The following is a 12,267-nucleotide window of genomic DNA, read 5'->3' on the forward strand; positions in this document are numbered from 1 at the left end:
ATGTATATTCTCTGGCTTACTTACATTCAAGTATGTATCCCCTTAGTCCCAGTTAGGAGCTATTCTATGAGCTATTGGCAATGGTCACCAGGATGGCCATTGATAGGTAAAGATCAGCCACTAACAGTTACCCAAAGAGGATGCAAATGACATTGAAAAAGTCTAGATGGATGCCAAGAAAACTTGAGTAAGGTTTGAAAGATGGTCAAGGAAAAAAAGAGCTGAAGCTAAGGGGACCATGTAAGAAAACGCCAACCATACACCATACATCACCATTTGATCACCAGGCATTGATCAAATGCTGTGTAAAAAACATCATATTTGTCAAGATACGCTATTACTTTTATGCCTAAATAACCATGTTAAATATGGTGATCAGGCGGCGTAAAATAAAAATACACAGAACATTACACATGATAGCATGATAAAAAGGCCCCTTTTATCCAGCAACAAGAATATTATGCATTCATCTGTAAATAATGTATCACTATTACAAAGGAAAGCGTCACAAAAAGATAGATTACTTTTAATTTATTAGATTAGTTGATTTATGCCAGTTTGCTTTACCTGAGCTATTTTGGGATTAACATGATAAAGACTGTAATAACTAATAATTCAAAGGCAAAAACAAATATTATCAATAGAAAGGATAGCACATTGTACCCAAATTATGAAACCCTTGCAATATAAAGATGGGACACCTACTGCACCCTGTGCATTCCAATGGCGCTGCAATGGAAATTCTATTTATTTACACTTAATACATATTTATATGGTTGTGAACTGGTCAAATGACATTTCTCCACAAAATGTAACAAATAATCCAAAATCTTATGAAAAGCCATTGTATAGGTATTTCTTAAAGAATGTTGGCACTTTTCTGACACATTAATAAACATTTCTCTTAATGTCCTAGATTAGGTCCCAGTAAAACATGTTTATTACAAAATGTAATAGCGCTTCTCCAACAGAATCCTACATTGAAATCCATTTTTCAAAAGGGCAAACATATCTTTTTATATTTAATTTTGAAATATGAAATGGTGCTAGAAAGGAGCCCTCAGCCATGTGACTTGTGTTGTGGTGAACTTCAGTCACACTTTACTGCTGTATGAAAGTAATATCACTGCCTTTTCCCCCACAGCAGCTGATCAATAGAACAATGGGAAGGTAGCAAGAGAAGAGCTCCTTGACACCTGCATTGCTAAAAATGCTCCCATGCCCCATCTAGTAGTAGATGAGAATAGCACTCAATTGTAAAAATCCAAGTCCGGCTTAGCCAAGTCATGACTCCTTCAGTTACACTAAGCAGGAGAAACAGCTTATCTGAAAGCATTTCTATTATGTAGTGATGGCTCCTTCTGAAAGCTTAGCATCAGGCACTGCCTATACTCCAGTATTACAGCTAAAAAATAAATATATTGGTTCAAGAATAATATTCTAATGGTAGAATAAATTATATGCAATGTGAACAGTGTAATTTAGTAATAAAAAATTAAAAAAAAAACTTTACCATAAAAATCACGACAGAATCCCTTTAAACTCTCCTGAAGAATGGCACCTCGCCTTAATATATATATTATTATACAATTCAAAAAGCAGACACAGCCCAAGTGATGAGGTAAGAAGGTCCTGCCTGAGACAACTACAATAGGACAATACAATGATTGCAGCACAGTGGACATTAGAGGGTGTCCTCTGTAGCAGGCTAAAGGGTATCCTAGGGATGGTGCAGCCATATGGAGCAGAACTGGCAGCTTTTTTAATCTTCCTAAATAAATCCTACAAACAAATCCTATGTGTGTGTGTGGGGGGGGGGGGGGTGTTAAAGAACCAATTAAAACAGTGAGAAGAAAGAGCAGTAAATGGATTCCAATTAAAACCTGCATGCTATTGGATAATGAATATGCTTGCTACTTATTACAGTAATTTGACTGACAGTGTTGTTTCACAGAATTGATATTTTATCACTTGTGGAACCAAGTATTTATTTTATTAGTAAAATTAATTCTGTGCTATAGATTTTTATATAATTTCTGTCACAAGCTTCTATTTTGTCATAAAAATCTAGCTTGGAATACACTATTATATATTTTGTGCAAGTTTTGTTTTACATAATTTATTCTGTTTATATTATAATGATATCTATTTGTGCATAAAATTTATTTTGTTTTCATTCATCACTAGAAATATGTCTTTTGTATATTTTTACTAGTGCATATGGCCACACATTCATTCTGTGTACTGGGGATTATTTTGTGTATACAGAATGTATATTTGTAGACAAAATATACTTGGGACAACTGGCACCCCATACTTTAAAGACATTTGCAGCTATTTCAATCGATTGCAATTAGACAGTCATTCCTTACAACATTTGCAGAAGGAACAGAGTATCCTATGCCCCAAATCACTTGCAGAACGGCTCACTTAAACTTTAACTGATGCCCTGACAAAGCCAGAAAAAAAGACAATGACCCCCTTAATGTAGATATGTACTCCTGACATTGCATTTACTGGGATTATTCACAAGTAACTAGTAGTTGACAACTCATAGGAGAAAACGAGATGTTCACAGGCTTCACAGGCACCACCCATTATAAATATATATTCAGCTATAACTGTTCCATGTGGTATGGCCCTAAGCAAAGGGAGAGTCAAAACATTGCTAGCACGCTCCAACTGTCATAAAGACAACTGGCAGCATTCCACATCAGAATGGTCTCAGATTGCAACAAATGGGAGCAAGGAACAGAGGCAAGTGGAAAGCATTGGGAATGTTTTCTCATTTTGACCTGAATTCCTTTCACTTATAGAAATAGTGATCGGTAGTACTAGCCAGAGGCCCAGTTCGGTCTCTTTATGACCATCATCATCATCATCAAGGCTTTTTGCAACAAAAGAAGCACTGGTAAAACGTTGTACTCTTTTTTGGGTACAAAGGTCCATGTGTAAGGTCCCTTAGGGTGTAACTAACAAGAGATGGCTAATGATAGCAACCTAAAACACATTACCCTGTTTCCTACAGGGACAACCCTTTGCTACAAGTTGTAGTCCTTTTGGTATGACCCATTAAAAACAATTAAATCTATTTATAGACTGCCAAAGTCAGCACTTATGTATCATAATTAGTGATGAGCGAATCTGTCTTCGGTGAAAAATTTGCAAAACGCATATGTTGCACAAGTCTTTTTTTGTTGCCCGTTCTCTTTTTTGACGCGACTGCGCCCAATTTTTGACACAACCTTGCCCAATTTGTCGCACAACTAAATTTTTTTTAAGCACGCCAAATTTTTCTGCAGCAAATTTTCATGGAAGTTTTGCAAAACAATTTGCCATAAGCGAAATGTGGAAATTTGCTCATCAATAATCATAAGCCTTAACTTCTGCTTTATCTAAGTTCAAGTTGGCAGACAACCTTTAGAATATATTGTTTCCCTATATAGAAACATCTCATCAAGACAGAAGCAGAAAAGTAGGTCAGTACCTAATTTTCTGTATCAGCATAGAGCTAGTGTTCCAAAATTGTTCTGGTGGGTACATACCTAGGGGGAGAAAACAAGGCCCTTTCCCAGCCCATCTGCTTTCCACCTGCATGAGCACCTGATTGTGCCTGTGCCTTGTAGAGTATATTCCGTAAGATGCACAAAACACAAGATGTAGCTTCTTCTTTTCTCTTTGGGCCTGCTAGTAAAACGGTATAGATGGTGTGTTTAGCTGCTGTGTAACAACTCCCAGAATCCTATGTTAACCTCTAACTGTGGGCTGGGACAGCTGTGTAGCCATAAGGGCAGCCATTCAAGCTGGCCAAAAAAAGGAGAAAAGGCACAGGCTATATAGCAGATAACAGATAAGCTCTATAGAATACAATGGGAATCTATGCAGCTCATCTATTATCTGCTGTAAAGTTAGATGTTAGATGTGATCATTTTTGATGATCAGAAATGTCACAAATATGCTTATGAAAAAATCTCAATAGTCACGATAATATCGTATTGGCGATCCGAAAATCACAAAATTTTCGTATCGTAATCAGTGGGAAAACCTTTCTGACTTTGATCCTTCTGAGCATGTTTTTGGAAGCCTCCCATAGGACTCAATGGCACTATGCAGCTCCAACCTGGCCCAAGGAAAGTCACGATACCGAAGCTTGAATGAATCCGAAACTCTCGTACTCGGCACGACAAATACGATTTTGTTGCACAAATTGTCGCAAAGTACGAAAAAGTTGCGCAAATTAATGTAAAACTAATTTTTTTTATTCGGAAACAATCGTACTTTGATAAATGTGCCCCAGCAGCTTTGTTTATATAAACTATAGTAGGGTTTCTGAAGCACAGCTTTTACCAGTGCAGGGCAACAGTTCAACATATATTAAGTACTTTAATTCACTTTTATTTTTTGGAGTTACTGTTCCTTTAACTTTTAGTATGTTATAGAATGGCCAACTCTAGGCAACTTTTATTTATTTTTTTATAGTTTTGGAATTATTTGCCATCTTGTCTAACTCTAACTTTAAAATGGGAGCCAAAACACTATTGCTCTATGAGGCTACAATTTTATTGTTACTTTTTTATTACCGTATATACTCGAGTATAAGCCGAGTTTTTCAGCACCCAAAATATGCTGAAAAAGTCACCCTCGGCTTATACTCGAGTATATATACGATTCCCGATGCCCCGGCCAACCCTTGTACCTGGTTAATACCTCTCAAGACCCTGTACCGATTGCAAGTGAACGCGCATAGTGTAGTCAGCTATCAGGATCTGTTCCTGGCTGCTCTGCAACTGTCAATCAATTGCAGGACATGAGATCGCAGCACAGAAAATACATACCCACTGTTCAGTTGCCAGCAGAGTTTGAAGAGAGGGGAGCTCCAAGCACACTGAAAAGTGCAAGATTGCAACACAGAAAATACACGGTGTAAAGATGTTTAACTGATTATTGCACACTTAAAAGCTATGTTTTTATTTTAGCGATTTTAGATTGTCTTTAATCCTGGCAGTAGCTGCTGCATTTCCCACCCTAGGCTTATACTCGAGTCAATACGTTTTTCCAGGTTTCTTAGGTAAAATTAGGTACCTCGGCTTATATTCGGATCGGCTTATACTCGAGGTACTTATTTTTCAATTCAGTCCCTCTTCTAATCCTATACCAGTCTCTCATTAAAACCACTCCCTGGTTACTAAGGACTCTACCAACCAGATAACTGCTGAAACTCCAAACTGGAAAGTTGCTGAATAAAAATGTAAACAATTATAAAACTACAAATAATAAAAAATGAAGACCAACCGCACCTTATCACAGAATATTAATCTCTGCATCACATCAAGGGGCCCATTCATTAAAGCACCAATTTTTATTTTGAGAAAAAAAATCGTAATTCTTCTAATTTATAGAACATTTCGTAATGTCCACTATAATATCGTTAAAATTCCAAAACTTTTTCATGGTTTTTGTTAACTTCCACAAAAAAGTCATACTTTTCCAAAGACTACGAGCATTTCGGAATTCATTTAAGCTTTGGTATCGTGACTATCTTCTGGCCAGGTTGGGTCTGTACAGTGCCATTGAGTCCTATGGAAGGTTTCCAAAATCATGCATTGAAGTTTCAAAGCCAGAAAGGTTTTTGTGCCGTTTACGATTGTTCAAATCTGAAAATTTTGTGACTTTCGCGATATTTTCGTATGACCGAGAAAATAATTTTCGGGATGTTTTCACACATCAGAAATTATCGAGGTTACTCTGAATTTATTCCAATCGTGATTTTAACCACACAAAATGTGCGCTTTCATGAATGGGCCCCTAAAAGTGAAGTGAAGGTGAAGTGAAAGTGGTGAAAGTGAAGTGAAGGTGAAGAACCCCTTTAAGCAGTTTCCCCAGTTTAACTATTTCTGAATCTGACGTTATCAACACCAGCAAAATGGAGTTGATAAGTAAAAGCCACTAGATACTCAAATGTAAAGTGGCACCAGAGTCTGGGGCCTGGGGTGTCCAGGGCCCACTCTGGCTTGCATCTCTGGTGCCTCCCATTCTAGTCCTGGATATATATAATGATGATCATTTCTAAAATGTCAGTAGCAAGAGAACAATTTGTATCTTTATCATCACCATGGGAAAGAAGTAGTGATAATTTTTATCCCTAAGTGAAGGGGAGGCGGGATAATGATGTCATGATGGGAGGGAATAATAGGTGGGGGGAAACCAGCTCCAAGGAAACCACTGTACGGTTTGAGTGACTACTGAATCAGTATTGTGTGAGAGAGTGTGAAGAGGCGTGATGTGTCCGGCAGCCTGAGAGCTGATGCTGTGTGTGGGAAGCGCGTACTGAGGGGGACAGGAGACGGCTCGGCATTGGTACAACCCACAGCTGCCTGGGAACAAAGCGGGCTCTTGTACTGCTGCCAAGTGGCCACCCTGCTGCCCGCCAGGCTCAGCCAAGGGGAACATATTCCGCTCTCTTACACACTTTATTCATTCTGCTTCTCCCGTATCCGCTATTCCTGGCGCTGGGAAGAAGATCGACTAAAGTTTGGCAATGGCTTTGATCATGGAACCCGTGAGTAAATGGACTCCGAGTCAAGTGGTGGACTGGATGAAGGGTAAGGTCAATAAAAGAATTTCAACATTATTAAAACAGAATTAAACCCATTTTCAGCTGCCCTCTTATATGGCTTTGCGTATAAAGGGTCTAGATTTGTTTTTGCACTGAGGCAAAAATCACTGCCATAATATGTGTATTGGTTTGTGTTTCCCCCACCTGCTTCCCAACCTAACAGGTGTAATGATGTGTGTGTGTGTGTGTGTGTGTGTGTGTGTGTATATATATATATATATATATATATATATATATATATATATATATATATATTATAATAGGAACTTGACATGTAGCTGGTTAGCCCTGCCAGCTGTGACAGCAGGAATATCTACCCCACTGCTTCCCATTTGCCAACTTGTATTATTATTATTTAATTAGAACACATGAACATGTTCTGCGCTGCTTTAGGTTACATTACATTTTAGTTCAGCTACAACTCCTAGTGATAGGGGAGCAGCAACTGGATTCTTCCAGACCATGATTTGGCTCTCCCTCCTTAGATTTAGCTGCTGCACTTGTACATAGAAATAACCTCCGATATGTATTGGCAAGCAGCAGCCAGGATTATTTGAAAAAACATCAGTGGCAGTGATCCTATTCAGCATAGTCATTTGTTGGGAAAAAAAATAGGTTAACTATGTAGTTAACTTGCCATGCCAATTAAGAAGAATTAGTGGGAGAATCGGTGAAATTCCGCCTTAAGGTTTAAATAAGATGGGAATTCCTATGGGATTTATTTCAGACTTCAGCTAAGGGAAGAAAATGTGCGACAGCAAAATTGTGCCACACCGATTAAGAGAGAGACTTTACATTGGATTTAGAAGGATCTTGTTCCTGAATAAGCCTGTGTCAAAAGACGTTGATAAACAACTCCTATTTTCACATTCTTCTTTAAATGTAACCCTGCATTGGGCTGCCTTTCCCTCAGTGTATGTCTGTAGGCTGTTTATGGGGACGTGCCTAATTATTTCCCCATAACTGTTCAGTTAAGTAGGAGCCTGTATAATGTGCTTATCAGCTCTTTATTTCCCATACTTTGCTGGAACCTTTTACCCACAGCTCCCCTGCCTTGTGTTGTGACATGATCCACCTAATATGGCATCTAAAATTGCATCCTAAATGGTATGAAAATGGCTTTTCCCTGTCTGAGCAAATGCAGCTTGCATCAGTAACATTCTAATTGCCAATTAGCCTTTAATAATGACTGATGGAATAAAGTTCAGTTTAGTTGTTACAAGGGCACAGCAATCTGGTACTAATTGTTATTATACAGGTATACAAGACTATAGGAAAAACATTTTTGTTTATGTCGCAACTGTCTCTGGGATACTGGGTGAGTTTCAGCTGCAGGGCTGGAGCAATATTTCGGCTGGAGTAACATATAGCACAAGGAAGCACATTTGTCTCTAAACAGAATCAATGGGGCATGCCTGGCGTCTTACAGAAGCAGGCAGCTATCACATTACCTGCTTAACCCTCTCCCTTCTGTTTGGTTGGTTGCTTTTAATTATGAAGCTTTAAAGAAAACAGATTTTTCATGTTGCCCATGGAAATCTCTGTTGCCTTTATGCAACATTAAACAATACAATGATTTTTGCCTGTAGAAGTTCTTAAATATAATCAACAACAGAGCAGTAGCTTTTAAGGAATGCGTTACATCGTCCTATATTTGCTTCAGCTCTGGTAACCAACAGCAGCCAATTAGAAGATAGGGTTTTTTTTTTAGGTCTGCTGTGAAAAGTTAACATCTGGTTGGTGCTTTGGGTTACTACACGTGACGGAAACACTGCACCTTTATTAATTGCCCCTCTAGTTTGGTATTTCTGTGGTGCGAAGGCAAGAGAGACTTTGTTTAATGGCTGATGTGCCATTTGAGTGTTGCTTTTTTGGGCTGAGATCCATGTGTCCAAGGCCTGACGCACATCTGTATTTTCTATGCAAGTGCAGGTGTCGTGACTGCATGTCGAGAACATTTGAGTATGAGCCCACCCCATATCCAGGAATCTTATTCACTGCTTGGATGTGGTGGGAGTGCAAATGCATTTATCACCAATTTGCCACTCATATAGTGACATGAAATTGGTGTTATTCTCTTAATGCATGCATTCTCAAGCTGCTGGATCCATTTGTCTTAGTAAATGGTTACTATGACTGTATTTGCATGGAAACCACACAGGTCCTAGTGAATTACTTTTTTGGATGGACAATTCAAAGCCTTTCAGTCATTGCTTTTAGCTGTTATGGGTTTTTCTGATTTCTATGTATATATGTTGTAGAACAATAACAGCTAGAGCCATAGGCAAATAAAGAGTAGAGATAGGCAGTGCTATGCAGCTTGTTGAAAAATTGAAATATATCTATGCAATGACCCATCTTAACATCTGACACCTAACATGAACTAATAAATCTAAGATGAATGAGGTCCACACAGCCCACACACTATCCCTCCTGCCAACAGTGAGGTTATCTTCCCAGATAGCTTCATCAGGCTTGCTTTGAGTTGTAGTCCAATACAGTGTGAAATCTGCCTTAAAACTATGAATTGGGGTTTCCTTCCCATTGAAATCTTTAAGATTAAGATTTTTGAAATCTAAAAATTTCCTAGTTTTCTTCCCTGTGCAGCTTATGCTTGTGAAATCTCAAGTAACATTTCTTGCAGTTTTTTTTATTGGGTATTTATCGAAGTCGCCACTTACCATAGACTTTAATGGGAAAGCAACTAAGGAATTCTCAAGACATCTTTGCGAAAACTTGAGTAAGTGATGTGATAGAAGATTTCCATTCAGACCAATGCTGATGTACCCATTGATAAGAATGAGTCTCGCCAGGTTTGAGCTCCTGAAGTCTTTTTGGTGAAAAAAGAAAAGTGATTTTATTTAAGGTTTAACTTAACTTTTGTCTTGACCTTTTACAAATTGGTCCCTTATTCTAGTTAACCCTATCAGAATATGCTGAGTGCAGGCTGTCTCTTCAGAAGCAGCTGAAAATTTCTCTGCAGGTCTCTAGCTGAGCACTTTGTATGCCTGTTGGTATTTGTGACTTCTGGTACAAAGTTACTTTGCAGTACTCATTTAGCTACCAGTGCCAGCACTCAGCTGGTGCAAATGGCATATTGTTAATGCCCTGTTGTGCACTCCAAGGTGCTGAAAGGGTCGGTTTTAACCTGCCTTTTAACCTGCTTTTAACTATGTCTATGATTTTTATGTACTTTTCCCCTAAGAGATGCTAGACTGTGCTGCTTATTTTAATTATTAATCGCAAAACCTTTCCCTTTGGGGGCTGTTTACCTCTTAGTGCAAGCAAAGAACACAAATTCTTCTACTGAAACAAAAATGTTAGTTTGGACATCCATCATTGTTGCTGCACAGGGTATGTTGGCATCTCATTATATATACAGGCTTCTCTGCTACTGTAGTACTTAAAGATATAGAAGCATACATATATATGATTATTCAATTTGGTTAGAGTCTATCAAGAGTTTTAAGCTGGCCCTATGTGCTTAGATTTGGTTGGTCAGCTGCCATTTTTTACAATACTGCTGAACCATCTAAATGCAAATTTCACCTGAAGGAAGTCAGTCATTGCCCATGACAAAAGATTATCACCCACTCCTGCACAGAGGAAAATGTCAGGCTTCCTGTTCAATGGGAAACAGCCCACAGTAAATAGCTTGCTACAGTAAATAGATTGCTACAAGTGCCCAAGTCCACAAAAAGGTGGCATCCAAAGCTTCATGGAGCAAAACTGTATTACATTGTTACAATTCCCATGTAAATCTGGTAGCACTTGGTGGAGGAGATACATATAAATGAGACCGTCTACGTGTTTTTATTGACTTTTTACTGGTGTATTTGTGGGGTCTTTGTATTTGCCTTATGGATAAAATACCAGATAACTGCTATATTAAAGGGGCATTATAGTGAGGCGAAGCATCTTTTCTAATGTTGGGTAAGGCACTCACCTACTCATGTTTCCATTGGAAAGGTCTGTACCTCTGTGCTTATTTTTTTTTAATTGCAAAACTGGTGTTAATGATAGGTGAGTAGGTGAATACTTCAGGCTCATTTCATTGGACTTCTATATGAGGGGAGGTCAGTGTCCGTAAGATCATTTGAATAATGGCAAAAAGCATGACTGTACCTTCTAGGGTTGCCATCCAGTTAATGGCAATATATTTGGCAGTAAATTTGTAAAGGTGGCAACACTGTCTATAAATACCTCCCTTCCCTGGCCCTCTCCACTTTTAAATAGAGAGCCACCTCTGCCTATTTCACCACCCCTCCCATTTACCTGCACCATCCACCTATTTCCCTGCCTAGGCCGCCCATTTCCCAGCCCTGTTACATCATCACCCCACCCCCAACCTGAAGCAAGGTATTAACGGCAAAGATGTAGAGCTGCCAGCTCAATTCCAGACACTTATAGCTGCCTAACTTGTAATGCCCAGATATTCTCTTAAAGGAGAAGAAAAGGCTAATCACTCGGGGGTTCCAAAATGTTAGGCTCCCCCAAGTGACTTAATTCGCTTACCTTGTACCCGGGCTGGTGCCCCTTTTAGGAGAAAACGGCACCAGCTCGGGGTACCTGTAGCGAGCGCTTCCTTCTTCCTCTTTCTTCTGCCGGCGAAATCCCTGAGCCGGAGCATGCGCAGTAGAGTGAAAAGCCGACTTCTTTGTTGAAGTTCGGCTTTTCACTCTACTGCGCTTGTGCAAGTGCGCAAAACAGGAATCGCTTGCTGCTACCCCGGGCTGGTGCTGTTCTCTCCTAACAGGGGCACCAGCCCGGGGTACAAGGTAAGCGATTTAAGTCACTTGGGGGTGCCTAACATTTTGGCACCCCCAAGTGACTTAGCCTTTCCTTCTCCTTTAAAGGAAAAATCTTTACCGAAGAAGTAGGCTAGAAATGTATGTTGGGCTTCTGTACCAGTCCAAGGCGACCTGTATATACAGAATATAAATGATGCAAGGGCTGATTAGTAATTAATACAGATTATTAGTACATGATAACTCAGAAAACAGTGCAATTGGCATTAGATATTAATAATCGCTTTCTATGCCAGGCCAGCCAAATTTTCTGCTTGATAATTTGCTACAACCCCTAAGCTTAGCTTCTCAACAGCTGCTCAAAGCCCACTGAGCATGTGAGTGTCACAGACACTTCTAGTAGTAGTGAGAGCACTGCTGTGCTGAATGGCAGTTATAGTCGCCATAGTTAACATCTGTGTTATTCGTGGATAATGTATTCTATTTTCTGTCCCACAAGTACAATTGATTTAAGAGCATTGTATGAATCGTGCAGAGATCTTGCTGTTGTTTCCACAGACGTCAGCAGCAGTTATCCTGTCACCTACGTTTAGTGCGAGGGAAGCACTTGGATCAGCCAGCCTACAATAGCATTGGATGCTACTATATATGTGCATAAACATTTTTAGTCCTCTTCTGTTCTAGGTCACCATTATTGCTGTGAAACCACTTTGATCAGCTTGCCCAAGCAGCTAATAGTGGTTATATATGGGTATATTTTTAGCCCTTCATCTTTTTATTATTGGAAACCTTATCTGTATCATGTTCCTTGTGTCATAGCCAATTTGAACAGATTCCTTTTTGTATGCAGGTATGCTAGTTACAAAAAATAAATATAAACATTAAAAGTATGTAGCCTAGCTT

At 39.1% G+C, this 12,267-nt stretch overlaps 1 protein-coding gene across 4 annotated transcripts in view; it reads left to right on the forward strand.

Annotated features, from left to right (window-relative positions):
- The first annotated feature begins 6,202 nt into the window (after positions 1-6,202).
- cnksr2 (connector enhancer of kinase suppressor of Ras 2) overlaps positions 6,203-12,267 on the forward strand; it is a 191,993-nt gene continuing 185,928 nt past the window's right edge. For 3 of the 4 annotated variants that reach the window (XM_012956245.3, XM_031895574.1, XM_012956247.3), the window contains exon 1: positions 6,203-6,602. In XM_012956245.3, the coding sequence (XP_012811699.2) occupies positions 6,539-6,602 (64 nt within the window). In that variant the 5' untranslated portion in view covers positions 6,203-6,538. 4 annotated transcript variants of the gene reach the window in all.

This window comes from Xenopus tropicalis, chromosome 2 (assembly GCF_000004195.4).
Source record: "Xenopus tropicalis strain Nigerian chromosome 2, UCB_Xtro_10.0, whole genome shotgun sequence".
Classification (NCBI taxonomy): domain Eukaryota; kingdom Metazoa; phylum Chordata; class Amphibia; order Anura; family Pipidae; genus Xenopus; species Xenopus tropicalis.